At 38.3% G+C, this 20,287-nt stretch overlaps 1 protein-coding gene across 1 annotated transcript in view; it reads right to left on the bottom strand.

The window, feature by feature from the left end:
- The window catches only part of LOC129906152 (uncharacterized), a 174,548-nt gene that overhangs the window by 85,770 nt on the left and 68,491 nt on the right, over positions 1 to 20,287 (bottom strand). Inside the window, exons 7-10 of the mRNA XM_055981804.1 lie at positions 11,291 to 11,422; positions 9,199 to 9,570; positions 8,683 to 8,925; positions 415 to 7,698 (exon numbers count right to left, since the gene is read on the bottom strand). Coding sequence (XP_055837779.1) covers positions 415 to 7,698; positions 8,683 to 8,925; positions 9,199 to 9,570; positions 11,291 to 11,422 — 8,031 coding nt within the window. The remainder of the gene's footprint in view (positions 1 to 414; positions 7,699 to 8,682; positions 8,926 to 9,198; positions 9,571 to 11,290; positions 11,423 to 20,287) is intronic.

The raw sequence follows: 20,287 nt of genomic DNA, 5'->3' as shown, positions 1-20,287 counted from the left end.
CTCCTTTACCACTGGTTTTTTTAAATCTTAATTCGGTTAAAACTTTATCGTTTTGAGAGGTTATGTCACATCATACCTTTGTTTAGAATTGAGATTAAGTTCTTTTTAAGTTTTTTACTTTTTTATTTTTAGGTCAAGCTTTGTGTCTTAAGTTAAGTTGACCATTTTTTTCACTACAAAATTAAAGCAGGCAAAAATATAATAAAAAAAAATTAAATAACATGCTTATCGATGGTAAGTAACCAAACTATTTACTGATGGTTACAGGTATTATAGGACTCCGGCAGTAGTATAGGAGTTAATTGTATTCCCAAGGTAAGGCAGGGGCATTAGTTCTTTTAAGATAAATTTTTAATTTCTTTGGCTTAGGGCTTTTTGGTGGTGGTAATGAGAGGTGGGCTCTTTCATACTTACGTTTACAAATGCTCTCCGAGCAATAGGTATTAGCTGGACAGTCACTGGTTACTTGACAGGGTGTTGGCAAGGGTTGGCAACCTAGAACAAGATCAGATGGTTGGCCATCGTAGCCATTTCGACAAAGACAGTTTGCAACATGACCTTTAGGGACACATTCAGCGTTAGGACCACATTTGGAATTCTCGCAGACATCACGACATTTAGGAACTCCATTTAGAGTTCTACATTCAGCAGCTGGTGGACAGTCCTCATTGGTTTGACATTCAACAGCTGTTCGACAGCCTTCATTGTATGGATCACCAACAAGTCCGATTGGACAGGTACATTTGAACGAACCCCTAGAGTTCCTACATCTAGCTCCAGGTCCACACGGGGCATCCTTACAGTAGTCGACAACATCGCAGCGAACTGTTGGATCTCCGGTGAAACCTGGTTGACAGTGACAAACTTGTTTATGATTTTCAGTCGTACAGAGGGCGTTATCTCCGCAAGGTTGCCCAATCAGACAAGCAATCTTACACATATGGTTGTCACATGTTTTGTCATTTGAACAATCATTGTCAGAACTACATTCAATCTTTCTACAACCTGATTTCGGATCTCCGAAGAATCCTTCCTTACATTCACAATCGGCGTTATGTGAACGAGCTGTACACTCTGCATTGCGACCGCAAATAGCACGGCCAATACAAACATCTTGACAGTTGGCTCTTCCAAAGTTATCCAGAATGCAATTTTCATTGATGGCACAGTCATCGTCTGTGCGACACAGAACTTCCTTTGTGCAAATGTTATTGTTGCAAAACTGGAATTCGGGACAGCTTGAGTTGGATTTACAAGTTGGCTGACAGACTCCCTGGATACATAACTGATCGGATATACAATCTCGGTTGGTGGTACATAATGAGTTGCAAAGTCCATTGTTACAGATAGTTCCCGATGGACATTGTGAATCGGCACTACAGTACTGAAGTGGAACACATCCAAGTTGTGGATTTCCAGTTTTTCCGATGTCACAAGTGCACACTCCAATATGATTTTGAGCGACACATTGAGCTTGGAGACCACATGCATTTGGCAGTGAACATGGATCGACGCATTTGGCGTCCAGGCAGGTTTTTTCGCTAGCACAGTCTTCATTCTCTGAACACTCAATTTGAACACATTCGACGCTTGGATCACCCCTAAAGTTTGATCCACATGAGCACACAGCAGCATGTGCACGAGCAATGCAATTGGCATTCTTTCCACATGCATCAGTTCGTTCACAAGGATTCTTGCAACGTTGATTTTGACAGCTTGCTGAATTGGGACAGTCAGCATCGGTAAGACATTCATTTGGATCTCGGCAGCCTGTATGAATAGGATCGCCAATAAGTCCTTCGGGACATGAGCAACTAAAACTGCCAGGTAGATTTTGACAGAAAGCTGTATGATGGCAGGGATTAACCAAGCATTCATCAACATCTTCACAAGTTGAGCCGCCATTATGAATTTGGTATCCTTCATGGCAGGAGCATAAAGCTTGATGGTCGAGCACACGACAAGTTCCCTTGCCGCAATTAGTTGCATCGCAGGGATTCACACAGCGATTTGTTTCAGTATCGCAGCTCTTTTCTTGAGCACAGTCATCACTAGTCACACATTCGACCTTGAAGCATCCCACAGATGTATCGTATGGATCTCCGAGATGTCCAACTGGACACTCACAGTTTCCTATTTGTTGGTTACTATGGCAAACTGCTTTCGGACCACAAATTGTTGTCAAGCATGGGTCAGTACATTTACCATCGACACAAGCTAAGCTTTCTGCACAATCGCCGTTCTTATAACATTCCTTCGGCTTAGCACATCCTTCTCGGCTGTATCCATCACCAACTGTGCCTTCTGGACACACGCAACGGTATGATCCAGGAAGGTTCTCACAGCGAGATGTCTTGTGGCATGGATTGTCTGTGCATTCATCAATATCAGCACAACCGAATGGTGTTCCGATAAATCCTGTTGCGCACTTGCATTTTCCAGTGAGACAGAGCTCAGTTGGTGGACAGTCAGCATCGGAATCACATCCTGGCTGACAGGTTCCGTCATTGTTACAAATTTCACCTGGCAGACAATTGTTACTAGTGTAACAGACCTTGGCACAAACATTGTTGTAGCAACGTTCACCAATGGCACAAGCCGATGTCTTCTGACATGGCAGGTTACATTGATTTCCGATGCACATGTGTCCTGTTGGACATTGGTTAGTTGCTTGACATTGCGATGGTACACGAACGCATCCCTGATCTGGTGTAGGGTTGCCTTCGAAACCTTCTGGACATGTACACGAGCTTCGATGGTCATGCATGTTGCATAGAGCATTTGGTCCACAAACTCCACCTGTTTGACATGGATTAGCACATTTGTTGTTGATGCATGACTTTTCATTTCCACAGTCTTTGTTTGATCGGCATCCAATGGAGCAAATTCCATCGAGGCAGGCAAGTCCACTAGCACATTGGCTATGATCCAAACAAGGTACAACGCAAGTGCTTTGTAGACATTTCTCTCCGACTGAACAGTCGTTGGAGTTTCGGCAAGCTACACGGCATTGACCATTGTAACATACAGCTCCACCGCAGTCGATGTCACTTTGACACTTGGAGACAGATCTTGTACAACCATCCCTGGCAGATTCACCGATCGGTTGGAACTTGACAGGACATGTGCAAACAGCCTTACGATTGATAACTTTGCAATCCGAATTAACTCCACATGCATTTTCACATGGATCGATACATCTTCCACCAGCACAAATTGAGTTTGCTGGACAGTCAGCATCTCCGTTGGGACATTGTCCCTCTGGGCGGCATCCAGTTTTTGTTGGTTCTCCTACAAAGTTTGTGGGACAACGGCAGACTGGTCCACTTGGTGATACCTCACAAATTGCTGTTGGATGACAGGTTCCTGGTGAGCATCCACCTACTGAAACACATTCTACTTCTGGCAGTGGATTTCCCTTGTATCCAGGTGGACATTGACATATGGCACGGTGATCGTCAGCAATGCAAATGGCATTTTCACCACATGACTCTTCATCGCACACATCGTAACAGGTGTGAGTCAAGCGGTTGCAAAGTTGAGTTGCTGGACAATCGATGTTATACACACATGGGACACTCCTACATCCTTGATAAGGATCATATGGATCACCTGCAAATGGACCTGGTGGGCATTGACACTGAGCCAAATGATTGTTGGTAATACAAATAGCCTTTGGACCACACTGAACACTGTCACAAGCTGGCTTACATGACAAAATGTCAGACGATCCCGTTCTGACACAAGCATCTGATTCAGAACATTCAGCATTTGTTCGACATTGATTCTTCTGCACAGGTTGACATCCATTACGATCGTTTGGATTTCCAACAAATCCTTGCAAACATTCACACCTACCTTGATGATCACTAGCTACACAAACAGAATTGGCAGGACATGTAAATTCAGAGCATATTGAAACACACTTGAGCACACCAAGGACATCCTGTCTACAAGCGGCATTCGATTGACATTCCGCATCGTTTGTGCAATCCGGAATCGACGGTTTCTCACAAGACGAAGAAACAGGATTCCAAGTAAAACTATCTCGACAACTACACACAGGATGACCACTACCATCAATTTGACATAATTCATTTGTTCCACATATGACGGTGGAACAAAGATGTACGCAGGACATTTTACCAGATGGTTCTGTATTGCAAACAAATCCGTTTTCACAATCGCGATCGGTTTTGCAGAGATCTTCGTCTTCCTTGGGTGGAATACTACGCTCTGGCTGACATCCAACTTGCAGATTGCTGGGATTTCCGAAGTAACCATCAGAACATATACAGGTTGATCGGTGATCATCTGAAACACATAAGGCATTTGGCCCGCACTGAATTTTACTACACCCGTCAACACATTTCCGCAGGCCCCGTCCAAGTTGGAAGCAAATTTCGGATTGCTTACAATCTGCGTCATTATTACACTGTCCTCGAATTGTGCATCCATTTTGTTTATCATAGGGATCTCCTTGGTACCCAAGCGGACAAAGACATTGTCCTTCATTGCAGGCAGCTCTTGGGCCGCATGCTGCTTTGGTACATAAATCTTTACATTTCCCTTGATCACAGCTAAAGCCATCTGGGCATTCCATATTTGGTCCGCATTTGCAGCCTGAAGCTTGTGAGCAGAAAGTTGTGTCAACACGTTGGCAACTGCTGAATGGATCTCCAGCAAACCCGGACATGCATAAGCAGTCAAAACTTCCTGGAGCATTTAAGCATACGGCATTCTGGCCACATGGTTTATTCAAACATTCGTCAACGTCATGGCATCCAATATAGCCGTTTCCGGTAAAGCCTGGTGGACATTCACACACAATTCTAGATCCATCTGAACGGCATTCAGCATTGGAACCACAGCTATCTGGGCCACATGTGCTCTTCTTTTGTGCTCCACAGCCTTCATAAGGATTTCCACTGGTTCCTGGATTACAGGCACAATAGCTGGCTCCATATCCGTATTCACAATGAGCATTCTCTCCACAATCTGGTTCACATTTAGCATATGAAACTGGTGGCATGCAAACAAGGTCTGGGTTTCCAACGAAATTGGCCTCACAGACACACTTTCCACTTGTCTTGTCACATGTAGCTCCGATTCCACATACAACTTTCTCGCATCGCTCTTTGCATCTTCCATTGATACAAACTTGTGGATCACTACATGGCCTTGTGGCTGAACATTGATCAGTATAACAGTTTCCTCCTGGGAATGGATTTCCCAAGTAACCTTGAGGACACTTACAAGTTGGTCCCTCTGATGTTGGTATACACTGTGCTCCTTCGCCACATATAATTCCCTTGCATTGTGACACACATTCACCGCTGGGGCTTTCGAAATAACCCACACGGCATCTACACCATCCAGCATGACTTTCCGGTTCGCAGAATGCATTTGGACCACAAAGTAAACTGGTGCAAGGACTTACACAGCTGCCATGATCACAGGCTAAATTATCGGCACAATCTTCATTGACATTGCATGTGCTCTTTACTGACCCTTCTTCAAGGATGCATCCACTCTTGTAAGGATCACCGGTCAAGCCCTTCGGGCAAACACATTGATATCCTCCCTTCTTGTTTGCACAGTAAGCTCCATAGGCACATGGAGTCTTTGCACATTCGTCTTCATCGACACATCCTTGCAATGGATCACCCTTGTATCCAACTTCACACATGCACTGTGGTGGATCTGTTGGTGTACATTTGGCATTGATTCCACATGGGAAACGTTCGCATGGACTCTTGCATTTATTTTCATCTGATGGATCCAAGAAGAACGGAGGTGGACATACACATTCTCCTGGTTGTACACATTTTTCATTCGTTCCACATTCTCGATCAGCTGAGCACTTTCTTTGAGCTGGTGAACAAAGTCCATTGTAGGGATCACCTTGATAACCCTCAGGGCATATACAAGTGAAACTTCCTTCATTATTAATGCATTCAGCTCCATAGGCACAAATTTGCTGGCGTTCAGTACACTCATTGACATCAATGCAAGTTCCATCTCCAAGAGTTCTGAAGCCTTTGGGACATGCGCAATAGCTTACACCTCCTGCAATGCTGATGCATTCAGAGCCTTTGGGACATTTTTCACCATTCGAGCAACCAGCTAAGACACAACTATTTCCAACCAGTTTGTATGGAGTTTGACATTGACACTCTGGAGTATGACATTCATCGCACACTTGGAATGGATTTCCATTGAAGCCCTGTGGGCAACGACATTCATAACTGCCTGGTAAATTTTTACAGATGGCATTTACTCCACAAGCAGGTTTGCTTCTTGACGGTGAGCACTCATCAACATCCCTGCATTGACCAGTTTGTGAATCTCTTTCATAACCTTGGCGACAGATACAAACACCGTTTCCAGTGTAGGTATCAAGCACGCAACTCTCTCCTGGCGAGCATGGATTTGAATCTGAGCAGCTTAGAGGAACTTCGGTAATCTTGCATCCATCACGATATGGATCGCCAGTTGATCCTCCAGGACATTGGCACAAATATCCCCCAGCTGTGTTTGTGCATACAGCTCCTGCTTGACAGGGATTTCCTTTGCATTCATCGATATCGTTACAACCTCCTGGAGTATTTGGTGCCCCAGTGTAGCCCTCAGCACATAAACATTGGGCGTTTCCGTTAACCAACATACAATGGGCATGAGCACCGCAATTCAAAGCCTCGCAAGGATGTCTACAATTATTGCCTACATTTGGCTCTGGACACAGACATCTCTGTTCGTCATCACAGATACCATTACCAGGACAGTCATCATTCGATTTACACGTAACGATATTCACACAACGTACAGTTGGATCTGGATCAGCGATTGATCCCTCAGGACACTTACATGTGTATCCACCTTCAACATTCAAGCAAAGAGCTCCAACTCCACATGTATTTCCTCGAGCACACTCATCGACATCGACACATTTGGTGTTTGGATCTCCCGAAAATCCTGGTGGACATGAACAACTGAAAGCACCAGGAGTATTTGTACAGGTTGCATTTGTTCCGCATCGACCCGAAGGTCCAATTCCTGAATCACATTCATCAATATCCACACAACCAGCTGAGATATCTTGAGGATTAAAGGTCCAGCCTTCCTCACATATACAATAAGCTTCTGAGCCATCTGGCTTACAATAAGCATGTTCCCCACAACGTACATCCTCACATGGTTCCTTGCAGGCTACTTTTGGTGGCTGTCCAACATAACCAGCATTGCATTCACATCGATATGAACCGACTGTATTGACACATTGAGCACGTTGACCACAAGCATCAGTATGAGCTCGACACTCATCAACATCAACACAACTCGATCCCTTCGCCTCAAATCCGTCTAAACAGAAACATTGATTTTCTATACATTCAGCATTATTTGTACAGTCAAAGTTCGATCGGCACAGGATATTCACATCGACTTGTTCACAAGCGATCTTTGGATCTGGTTTACCATCGAAACCTTGTGGGCAACGACAATTGTATCCTGGTGAGGCATTCTCACATATCGCATGATCACCGCATGGTTTTTCCAATGTTGCACATTCGTCAATGTCCACACATCCACGGAACGGATCACCGGTGTATTCAGCTTTGCATGTACAGACGAAGCTTCCTATTGTATCAGTACAGATGGCGTTTTCACCGCAAGGATTATCCTGGCATTCGTTAATATCTGTATGGATTGGACAGGTAGACAAGGGTTGTGTTGCAAAATATAAGGGCCAGTTTTAAAAAAGTTTATATTTTCTTTGTGTAGGGATTATTTTTGGTTTTGGTTTTTGAAGGATTACGTTTTGTGTTATATAGAGGTGGTGAAATGTAATGCGACTTGAAATATAACTATGTCACTGTAGTTAAAGAACTAAGAGAAGAATTTATTTCAAAAAAAGTGGCGCCCAACGGCAGGTTTTTTAGTTTCAAACCTGAAATTGACTCAAGAAATTTGTTGTATTTATATTTTATATTCTATTTTTTTACAAAATAACCATTCCACTGTTGTAAAATAACTAAGAGAAGGATTTATTAAAAAAATGGCGCCCAACGCAATTTTTTTTAGTTTCAAACTTGAAATTGACTTTAGAAATTTGATATATTTATATTTGTTTTCTATCTTAAAGAATTAGTTCAAGAAAATGCAGAATCTCAAAGAAACCATTGTAACTGGCGCCCAACGTGGGAATATTCAATGATTGTTGTTGTTTTTTCTTCATACAAAAATCAGAGATAATGCCAAAATTGACAAAAAAATATGATTATGTTTATTAGAATATTAAGAAAAATTGGAAATAGGAGTTGAAAAAAAAAAAATGGCGCCCAACAATCAGTAAACCAATTTTTTTTCCATCTTGGTTTAGCATAATTTGTGTTTTGTTTTTTAGTAATTTTCTCTTAATTTTGTAAATTCTTAGTCGCATTACTTTCAACCACCCCTAAAGTCCAAAAAGTTCCGGTAGAAAAGAGTTGGGGGAAAAATATTTACAAAAGGATAATTGTTTTTTTTTTTTATAAAAAAAAAATTATAGCGTGAGAAGCAGTTTTTTTGGAAAATAAGATTTGCTCAGCAGGATAGGTAGGAGAATCATAAAAATAGAGTTGTTGTCAATTAGAAAAATTTTGGTCAAGGAAGCTCGGTGTAGCAGGAATTCAAAATACTAACTTTCACAGTATAAATGTCCCTGACCACGATATCCTGTCGGACAAAGGCATTTATAAGAGCCAGGGAAATTAATGCACTTAGCATTAAGTCCACAAGCATTTTCACGGGCACACTCATCCACATCAATGCAGTCCACATTGTCCTCAAGTGTATAGCCCTCGGAGCAGCGACACTCAAAGCCTCCCGCATAATTAACGCATTCAGCACCCAAGCCACAGGGATTGTTAGAGCATTCATCGACGTCTTTTGAGTCGATTTGTGATTTTTTTTGTTAAATTTTTAGCATGTAAAATGGATTATGACGTCCACCATTTTGTTTTTTGTATTGGTGTGTGTTTTTTATGAGTGTAATAATAAATGCGATATATTCGTCATAGTTTGAGTTTTGTGTATATCGATTGATTGTGCAGTTTGGTTAGGCGCAAAATGTTATGAAATTAGATAGCAAATAATAAAAATTATTATAATAAACCATTAACCAATTAGATTTTATTGAAAAAGAAAAATAAAACTTACCTTCACAGCCTATAGCCGGATCACCCTGATATCCATCAGGACAGGAACACTTATAACTACCGTCGGTATTTAAACATTGGGCATTGCGACCGCATGGCAAACGGGCACATTCGTCTTCATCAATACAACCCGTCTCGGACCGGCCATCACCTAAATAGCCTGGCGGGCAGTCGCAGCGATAACTGCCTTCCAGGTTACTACAGATTGATCGAGGTCCGCAGGCTTTCGGGTATGTACATTCGTCCACATCGACGCATCCGTCGAAGGGATTGCCCAAGAATCCCTCGGGACATTCACACGTGAAGTTGCCAGGTGTGTTGATGCAGTGGGCGTTCTTACCACATGCATTTGGATTTCGACATTCATCGATATCTAGAAAAAGAGAGAAAAAATAAGTCAATATAAGTTTCGTCAAGTTTTCTGTCACTTGCAATCCATTTATAAATAAAAGTCTCGTTAGGTTTTTATGTGGCAGTTTGAAAACTTGGGTGAAAGGAAATTTCACGTCAAATTTGACCTTCGTTAAGTATTTATATTGTGTATTGGAGTGTTTCGTCAAAACAATATAAAACATGGAATCGTATAATTTTTTCGAGTTTCGTCAAAGTTGTGTTTCGTCAAAATGTAGTTCCTTATCATTTCTGGTTCCCAAGAACAGTATTTGTTGTATCTTCATTGGTTACAAGTTGCCATTTTCAATTTTGTGGTAACAGTCCTTAATTTAAATACCCAAGTTTGTCCAAAAAAATAAAACCGACACGAAGCTTATAAAAAAAATCTGAACAAACCCGCAAGAATTTTAAATTAATCTTCCCATGATAAACAGAAGACCGAAAATCATTTTTTTCCATGACGTCTACCTTCAGGGTCTTCCATCCCACATTTTGGTGGATATTCGTTGAGGAATGTGACGTTCCTTTTTTAATAAAGTATATTTATAACTTTGATTTCTTGGCTTCCAAAAAAAAAAACAAAAAAAAAGGATACATCCTTCGGAACGAAAGAAAGAAAGAGTGATTATGTTTCTTCCAGTCAAGGTCAATTTTAAGGTTTCTTTTTTTTTTTGGGAATTCTTTAGAACCTTAACTCCTTTAAATCTTCTATCGTACATGTTTGTTGCATTAGCCCAAAGGCAAATAAATTCAAGGAAAAATATTGGTGGCCGCCAAGAAAAAGACGAAGAATAACAAAAAAAACAAGATCTGACTGCCAACCTACGTGTTTGGCCAAATGGTAGATATATGGCTGGCGGCTGACGAGTGTGTGATGTCATTGTGAAATCAAGATAGCTTACCAAAATTAACATGACATCACTTCTTTATTGATTTTTGTTCTGTTTGTGGCTAAGATTTACATTAAGATTAAATAGATTCACGTAGAAGTTTTGCGCAGAATGAAAGAATTAAAAAAAATCTAGACTTAAGGTCAATGGAAGATGCCTCAAGAAATGCACACAAAAAAGCTTTGATGTTGTCACTCAAGAAGAACGAATTAAACAAAACTTCATGAATAAATTCAAATTCTGACATGTTGAATGTATTCTTGAAAAATTAATGACAGAAGTTTTTGGTCTTAAGATGAGATAGAAATGACATCAACTAATGGGAATTTCCTAACGCCTACTCTGAAGTGAAGATTTTTAATGATTGCCATGTATAGAGAATTAGGAAGAAGACGAAGCATTTGTTCTCATGATTCATGGCTTCCATGAAATTGAGTTTTAAATTTGACTTTTAAGTCGAAAAGTAAAGGAGTTTGTTTACGCATAAAGTTTCGTTAAGTATTAAAATAGCCTTCGTTCAAATCAAGTAGACAAACAGATCCATTTGCAAGGTGGTAAAATATAATGGGACACTTGAAGATCAATTTAAGTTTCTTTAATTTGGAATACAACCATGTCACTAATAGTACAACAATTAAGAGAAGGATTTATTTAAATAAAATGGCGCCCAAAGCATGTTTTTTTAGTTAAAAACTTGAAATTGGCTTATGAAATTTGTTATATTTATACTTTGTTGATATCTTAAAGCAAACGTTAAAGAATTAGTTAGTTTTTTCTTGATAAATAAAAAAAAAAGAATTTTTTTCTTACCTGTACATTGAACTTCACCATCACCTTCATAGCCATCTTTACACTTGCACAAGAAATGTGCTGGTAAATTACAACACTCTGCATTTTCCACACATCGTGCAGCTATCGATGGATCTTGACATTCATCAATATCTAAAAATGAAAACAGTAAAAAAAAATCATTAAAAATAAACTAAATTGATGTGAAAGAGTTCCCACTATAATATTCAAGGTGGTCTCCTTCAATTTCTAAAAGAGCATAATTAATTAGAACCACAAAACAAAAAAGAACCAAACAATAAACCGTTTCCTATCTTCGATTGTTTTTCTAAAATCAATTAATTACTATCCATCCATTTCCATTTTTTCCTAAAGGTGGAGCTTTTCCAACCCATTATTTGAGAGAAAAACAATCAATTTTATGATCCGAAGACACAAGGACAGAAATCCCATTTCAATATTGTTAGAATTAAGATCCATTAAGAATCTAAGCGTAGGACCGTGGTTGAGTCGGGAGGGGATAATCATTTTAAAAAAAACATAGAATACCAACATTTTAGGTGCGTGATCACTTTGTCTTACTCCTTCCACGCATCTGTCAGAAATATCTGTTATACAACGGTTCTGTTATTTAAACTGACATTTGACATTCTTCAATACTTAAGTCGTAGTTAACACTGATAACAAGAAGATTTAGTAGTGAGAAAAACGGCCCCATGGTCATAAAGTGCTAAAAGACATCCGCTGTAATGATATTTTCTGACAAAACATCCGCTGTACTCTTTTTTCCATAATTGTTTTTAAAGAAGAATAGAATTGCTCTGGGGGGTCTTTGGTCTCATGGCACCTTCTTTGTACTCCATACCTGTATACGCACATTTAGAAGCGCGTGTGCGTGCGAAGACATTTTGATTGATTTTCTATTTTTCTTCACTGCTAATTGTTAAATGTTCATCGACTCTCAGCTATACGCACATTGAACATCTAACAATAACAAAAAACATAACAAAAGGTCAAACTAAACCAACGGCAATGTGCTGTGATGAGTAATGTCACCGGTTTGATGGCCAGGATGTCCCAGATTCAGTTGGCGGCAAAAGCAAAGTTCATTTACATAATAAACTATGTCAGTCGACATGTGTCGTGTCGGTGTCGGTGCCGATGCTTCGAGTGTTGTTGTCAATATATCGTTGTCATTTCGACTCATATCTGAAAGATAGATTTGTATATCTATGATGATGTTGATGAAAAATCTGTGTCAGAAAACTGCACTCCATCGCACAGTTATGCAACACGATCTCCAACCATCACCATCATGCATCACACATTGGATTGGTTTGAGTAGCGAGGTGCGCGCGATGTCGTTGCCACCTTGACTTAGTCTCTTGTGCTCTCTATCTCCAATTCATAACATGACAACATTATTCACATAGCCCAGCAACAACAAACTACTACACATATCTCTCTCCTAAAAACCGTAGCAAAAGTGCATCTAGATACGTGAACGAAGCCATGACTGACTAATGTACTTTTAATGAGAAGTGTCGCTGTGTGTCTTCACATTGCAACTCTGTGCGCAGTGCACTTACCTCGACTTTGGGGCAGAAAATCTATTTTTCTATCTTTTCTCTGCGCAGCCAGAGACATGAGGCGACTTCGACGACGCACGGTGACAGGCAGTGGCAACGCACTTAGATACGTTTGGCTTAAATTCAAGTGAGCTGCGTCGATGCGTGACCTTTAGCAAGATGGTCATAGCCAATGCACTTTGGCAAAACAAAATTAAAAAAAAAAGATAAAATATCTAGAACTATGCGAAGTGATTCTTGAAAGGTGTTGCATAGAATTTTGATGCGATGTATCTTATAAACCTGTCGAAAGATACAGGTTATCATCTTTTAACACTGTTAAGACAGGTTTGGTTTTAGATGAGATTAGATGATCGCACTCATGCGCTGCATTGCATTTTTTTAAAATCTTTTTTATGTGGATTTTCTGTTTGGATCAGAAATGTCAGATATTTAATTTCAATTAAATCTAGGTTCGATGTGTTGTTGTGTGGCTGAGGGTGATCTCTGGAATAAAATCATGTAATTGCTTTTTTTTGTTGCTTTTTGCTGTTGTTTTTATTGAAACGGATTTGAGCTTGGTTGATCCAACGGATTATTGAAATTGTTTATGTAATAGATGCATGGCTGGTAGCATTTAATTTATGAACGCGCTCGTGTTGTTGTTGGAACTCTCATTATGAACTGTCATAATGTATATTTGATTTGGAATTGAATTTTTTGTTGTATAACAACTAGGTTTATAATGAGGAGGTAAGAACACGTCTTTAGATGGAATTTTTTTAGAATGATATGATCGGAATTTGTCGCCAAAGTATTATGCTGGGATGGTTAAATGGCTCGTGATGAAAATATTTGAATTAAAATTTTGCAATGATATGTCATAGAAATTATGACAGATGCGTTTGAGTAGACAATACAAAAAAGTAGTAGATTATTTTTTTCAATAACTTGTCAGAATTCCAATGATCTGGATAAAATAATTTATATTCACAGCTTACTCTCTTAAAAATCACAATCTTTTAGTAATTTATCACTTATGTCATACAATAACTTTAAATAAGGTGTGGAACTTATAAAGGGCGACAGTAAAACGCAATATCGCTATCAAGTATTCATAACATAAGAAACTTAATGTTTCTCTTAATTATATTTTAAGATCATGGAAGTTAATTTTTAACCAAGGATGTTAAGGAAAAACATCTGAGCACAACAAAAGTCAAATCAAGAAAACTGAGCACATCTTTTTTTTTTTAAATTAGTTTAATTGAATTTTACATAAGATTAGATTGTTTAAGAAAACTATAAAACTTTCTTAAGATTCAAGTATAGTAGAAACTGAGCACAAAAATCAAGAAGAATTGACCAAAACGTATGTTACTTTAAATTTGTAAAATTTTAAAACAAATATCAAACTAGATATTATGTTAAATTATAACAAACTGAGCACGGAAAATGCAAGTGTGCAAGCATAGCCCGATAAAACAAGAAACTGAGCACAATTAACGTAATATTGAAAATTTTATTAAATTAAAAGAAATAAGTACAGAAAATATGAAAAAAAATATTTCTATAGATGTTAAACTGAGCATTTTTAACTAAAACCCAAAATTGAGCACAAATAAGCTCAAGAAACTATTATGTTGTAAGAACTGAGCAAAGCTGACGTAATTTTGCACTTTTATATGGAAACATTTAAAATTAGTCAGCAAAAAATATCAGAAATGTTTTGTAAATGTGCCCTTGATTATGAAAGTGGACTAAGTCACTTTTTGCATTGGTTAAAGAAAAACTTACATAATAATTTTCTTATAACGATTTAATTGTATTTTTTTATAAAACCACTAAAGGAGCTGTAAAGAAATTTATTTACTGCAGTTTATCTTTCAAATAAACTTTACCCCTTAAATAATAATTATTTTTAGGCTAGATTTGATGGCATTTTTAGGAGTGACTAAGTCCACTTTCATAATTAAGGGCACAAATGTCAAAATCAAGATTTTAAACTCAAAACAAAATTGAGCACAAATGAGCCCAATAAACTCTTTTAATTTAGGAATTTAGCAAAGCATGCGCAACCTTAACTTTTTATATGGAGTTAGTATTCAGCTTTTCAACAACATGGGAAACAAGATATCAAATTGAGCACTTTCAATAAAAATGACTGAGCACAAGAGACAAGCTATTTCTATAGATAAAGTTTATAAGCAAAGATCTGAGTTATAAAAGTATAAACTATTTTAAATTACGCTAAGAGCATTACGATACCAAATACGAAAAGTCGAGGAAATCATAATCTCTGTTGGTATGATTAGCTTAAAGAAGATCTCCAACCTTTTGTGATACAAAACGTCAAAGTGAGCAATTCTATAAAAGACAACTGAGCCCAAATATAGTTCGAATATATAAAATACTACTGACCATGCTCAATTTCCAAAGGTTGGAAAGACCTGGCTAATTAAATAAATAAGATTCTAAGTATAGAAACCCAATTAAGACCTCAAAAAACAACTCTATCTTTTTCATCTTTTAAATTATTTGTTTCGAATCTCTTTTAAACGTGTACTTGTCCAGAGGTGTATTATTAATTCTTCATTAACCATGTCATGAGAGCAATTTACATATCCCCATGATCTTCACTTTATAACATACCTTGAGACACATCACACAGAAGAAAAAAAGAAACAAAAGAACAAAAAAAAGATCCCTCTTTTTGATTGCAACGATTAGCTGCACTCTTGTAACTGATCGAAAATAAACACCAATCTTTGCTGGACCTTCACATCTTCTTCTCTTTTCAGTTTGCTTGATTCCCCCCTTATTTTGGTGGTGCTTCAATTATACATTCGTAATCCATTAAACCCTATTTACAATCCAATTTGATTGATTCGATGCGCAAACACATCAAAACATCAGAGTAGATTTGTTGTACCTACACAGAGGTCTTCAGTGTTCAGTCTTTTGAGGAGCAACGATCTCCTTAAGGCTGGAACACTTACACCTGATGTGTCGTTCATCCATGAAATAAAAAAGGGAATTGATCAGTTTTTTTGTTGTTGTTGTTTTTGTTATTGTTTCTGAGAAAAAAGTGAATGTAAGCATCACTTAAACACGAAATCCCAACAAGTCCAACAGCCAACCAAATGCTAAGTGACCTATATCATGTGGGGATAATCCTCCATTCATCTAGGAGGTACAAACATACAAAAAAGTGAAGAGAACAAACCACTTGACACGCAGAATTGCTGTGGTAACCTTCCGGGCTGAATTGCTGAATACGAGCAATAACAACAAGTTGAATAGTTGATCATTTAAAAGTCACGCACTGCACCGTTTAGGAGTCTTTCTAGATAGACCTCACCAAAGGAGTTCTGTTCGTAGGCAAAGTGGATATTTTAAACCGATCGACCTCTAGGAGTCTTATTTGAGGAGTGTGGGAGATCTTTGGCGCACATCTTCAGCTTGTAAGCAATAGAGATACACTTTACCGTTGTTGTTCAAAAAGAACAAAAATCTCAGAAAAGGATTCTACATGAGAACCTACTCAAGAGTGCGTGCGGGCCAAGCAAAGTTTTTTCCCTGCTGCCTATATTGCATGACGCTGCTGCTTTATTGTTCTTCCTGTTCTTGTTGTGATATTCTTCTGTCGATAAACGGTTCTCATCTATCTTCTTAGCCCAGCAGAGAAGATGGAAAACAAAGAAGAAACATCAAAATGAAGAGGTGAACAATAATGTCAGACATTATTATTTTGACAGTTGTTCATCAGTTACATTACAAAACGAATGAAGAGAGTTGAGGAGGAGGCGAATTGAATCTACTAAAAAGATTGTTTTATTTTTCCATGACAAGCTGTTGGATTGCATGCTAGTCGAATGATGATGAAGATATATTTCAGGGAATAGCATGAGATGATGACTTATAGAAGAAGAAGTCGTATAGTCGAATCATCATTAGGTGAAGAAATCATGTGATCTTGAATTGTTTCTTTAGTTTTGTTGGATTTTTATTTTTATTGTTGTTGTTGAGACCTGAGAGACATTATCATCATCATGCTTAGTCGTTATACCGTTGCAAAAGAATCGAGTCCAATGACCAGAGACAGAATGCAATTATGACACTTCATGGTGGTACACACACGTTCCACATCTTGAGGGGGGGGGGGGACATTTTTTGCTCCATCACATTTAAGCAAACTGGCAATTAAATTATGATTTTTTCCGGCGTCTTAATAATAATACAAGATTCTAGGGTCTTCACTTTACTATAATTTCTGAAAGATCATGGACCACTCTAGTTATATGAGGGAAACAAAACAAAATCATTAAGCGATGGCATTGCGAACAGACTACACTAATTGAGATTTAAGCGCCAAACCAGATTATGACAAGTGGAAATCACAGGAAGTGAAATGACAGCTGGAGTTCAGATGACAGCTGCATTTAGTTAAAATAAGAATAAATGAAGATCAGTTTTCAATAAAAGCATCGTAACCGTTTGAAGAATGTGAAGAAATTGGCAGGACGGACTTCGATGTAGAACACAACAAATGTAGTAATCAGTGGAATCCAAGAACTTGAAATCGCTTGCATCAAGCGGTTTTTCGACTTTGGCTTAATTGATTTTTCGGTTGCTTTAATGAATTTTTTCGGTTTCCTCGGTGTTTATTTTGGGTGAAACAATCGAAAAAGCAGTTAAAGTTGACAGCAAATAATCGTTAGAAGCGATCAGTAATCGACCAATTAAACCGATATTTTTCGTTCAGTTCGAAAATAAACAACGAAAACAGAATAAAAAAAACTTAATGAAACTACCCATTTAAGCCCAATGATATGACTTATCTTCAGTTGTCTAAAGAACTCAACTATCGAATCGCCTATTTATAGTTATAGTTTTGCATTCAACCGGGAAATGAAGACTAAATACAATCTTAACGAAACCTAAACTTTCCAATTATATTATAATAGTTTCTTTGAGTTTTGTAAAACTGAAAGCTAAAGTTTTGTCTAGTTACCGATCTTATCTGCAAGTTAAATATTCACCATTTTTTTCAAACTCGAGTCTTCTCATTCCTAGCCCTTTCTTATTTAAAGAATTTTAAAGATATTGTTAAAATAAAAAATCTTCGTTAAGTTATAAAATAAGGAAACTCTTAATTTACAAAAAAAAAAAAAAACTGAAGAATGCCCCTTCTTCTTTTTTCTTCTTCACCGATAAGAATAATTTTTCCAAATAAACGCAAATAAAACCAAAACTTTTGTATATTTTCTGCCTGCACACAAAAATAATTCGATTCTATCGACATTTTTCTATAATATTCATACTTGGCCTCCCCTATGACTCCCTGCTGTGCCAAAACAATCGATTAAATCAGTTTAACTTTAGAAAAAAGAAACAACAACAACAACAAAAAATTGAAGAAAAATGCAACAAACACAAGAAGAAAAAAACAAAAGAACCATCTTCGACAACGTCTGCGTTGAAAGGCCAAAGAAGATAGATAAATACCCAAACTACTTCTTCCAAGAGACTACCACCACTAAAACTACCATCATCATCATCATCAGCAACATCATTTGTAGAATGAAGCAGCAGCATACAGCAGAAGTAGTAGTGAAGATAGAAGAAGCAGCCGTTGTGTGTAGCTTAAAAAAGAGCCATGCTTCACTTAAGGGCAATGATCTCCCTTTCTATGCGCATTTTCCACATTACTGGCGTTGTTTCTATAGCTGCTGCTTGCTGCTGCAGTTTCTGCTGCTGCTGGTTCGACTAATATTTTTGCGCGCTGGTTTCTTCTTCTTCTTCATGCGGTCTTCTTCTAGCAAAACCACCATCATCATCAGCTTCAGCAGCATGATCATCATAATAGTCGAAGACTACAACGATGGTAAAAAACAAGAAGGAGAAGATAACCCTCTTCCCAGCACTCTTTATTGTTAGGAAGAAGTTTTACAGTCAGCACAAGCAGCAAGGAAGAAAGATGCAACTTCTCTTCACATACGTTCTATGACCATGCATGCCACATAACTTTCAGGCATCAGGAGCGTTAAGTTGCTGCTGCTTTTACTACTGCTGTATGGTGCTGGATGGTGCTGCTTCACATAACAACGACGACGACACAACAAAACAGAGCTTAGGCTTACGAGGTTAATGGAATGGGAATTCCATGGCAATACAATGCCAATGATGGCATAACACAAAGGCAGTCGTCCAGCCAGCACCAACCAGCACCATCAAACTCTGAAACTAAACCATTGCACTCCAAACTCTCTTTATCCCTTGACTTCATCCACATGTTTTTGCTTGCTGGATGGTAATATGGCTGCTGGCTGTTTGGCTGCCTTCAAGCTCGAATTTTCCATGTACATTTGTATCTATTGGAGCAGAAATAATATTTTTCTTCTTCCGTGATGTCTATCGAAGTGCACAGCACAGAAGAACAGAGAACTTCGCATCTCTTGGAACTTCTTGAACTTGCACATCAGCGCATAGCTGCATGATGTCTTTGAGAATAGAGAGAGCGAGTGAGATGATGATACCAAAAAGAACAAAAAACAACGACCGATGCGACGACTAAAGGTCGACTTGAGGTCTTCCCTCTCTGTTGTTGAGTCGTCGGTCGTCTTGAGAGTGGTGCATGACGATAAGCACGTTCAAAACGAGCGACGACCACGACCAAGATGATGATGATCATCATCATCGCCGTCGATGATGATGGCGAGATGGGGCGATGATTGAAAAAGGATTTCAATTTGAACTTGTGAACATGGAATTCCATTTCATGTAAGAACCCCATCAGCCATCATCAAAGTCCTGCTGCCTGCCTGCTTTGATGCTACTAAGACTTGGAGATTCTCTCAAAGGAAAGTGATTTTGACTTCAATCGTTCATCGTCGGTAGATTATTTTTTTTTTATTTTTCGATGAAGATGAAAAAATTTCGTTAATGATGATGAAGATGATGATGGGGCAAACATCAGAGAAAAAAGAATCACTCGTTAGATTGGTTGTTTACCTCTGGGTCATTGTACCGAGCCATGATAATGATGATGATCATGACGACGACGAAAGACGAACGACGATGATGTCTTTAAGAATCTCTCAACACAAAACCCAACGGTCTTTCAATCCTCGATCTATCTTTAATACACAAACAAACAACAACAAAACAAAGTTCTTTAGTAACTATTGTAGTTAATGTTGTTGTTGTTATTGTATTTGTTTAGTTTGATGATGATCGGATTAGAAGAAGGTTGAAGATCATAGAGAAAAATTTTTCTGCATGTGAAATTAGAATCGCATGTTTTAAAGAATTGTAGATTGATTTAGGTCTCTTTGCTTGTTGAGAGTTCCCGCTTGCACAGATAAGTAGATTTGAATCTTTTGAATATCTTCTTGAAAGCACTAATTGGATGAATTTGATTTTACTATGAAGACGTAGTAATAAGGCA

The sequence above is a fragment of the Episyrphus balteatus genome, chromosome 1, assembly GCF_945859705.1.
Source record: "Episyrphus balteatus chromosome 1, idEpiBalt1.1, whole genome shotgun sequence".
NCBI lineage: Eukaryota > Metazoa > Arthropoda > Insecta > Diptera > Syrphidae > Episyrphus > Episyrphus balteatus.
This window is presented reverse-complemented; position numbering and strand designations above follow the sequence as displayed.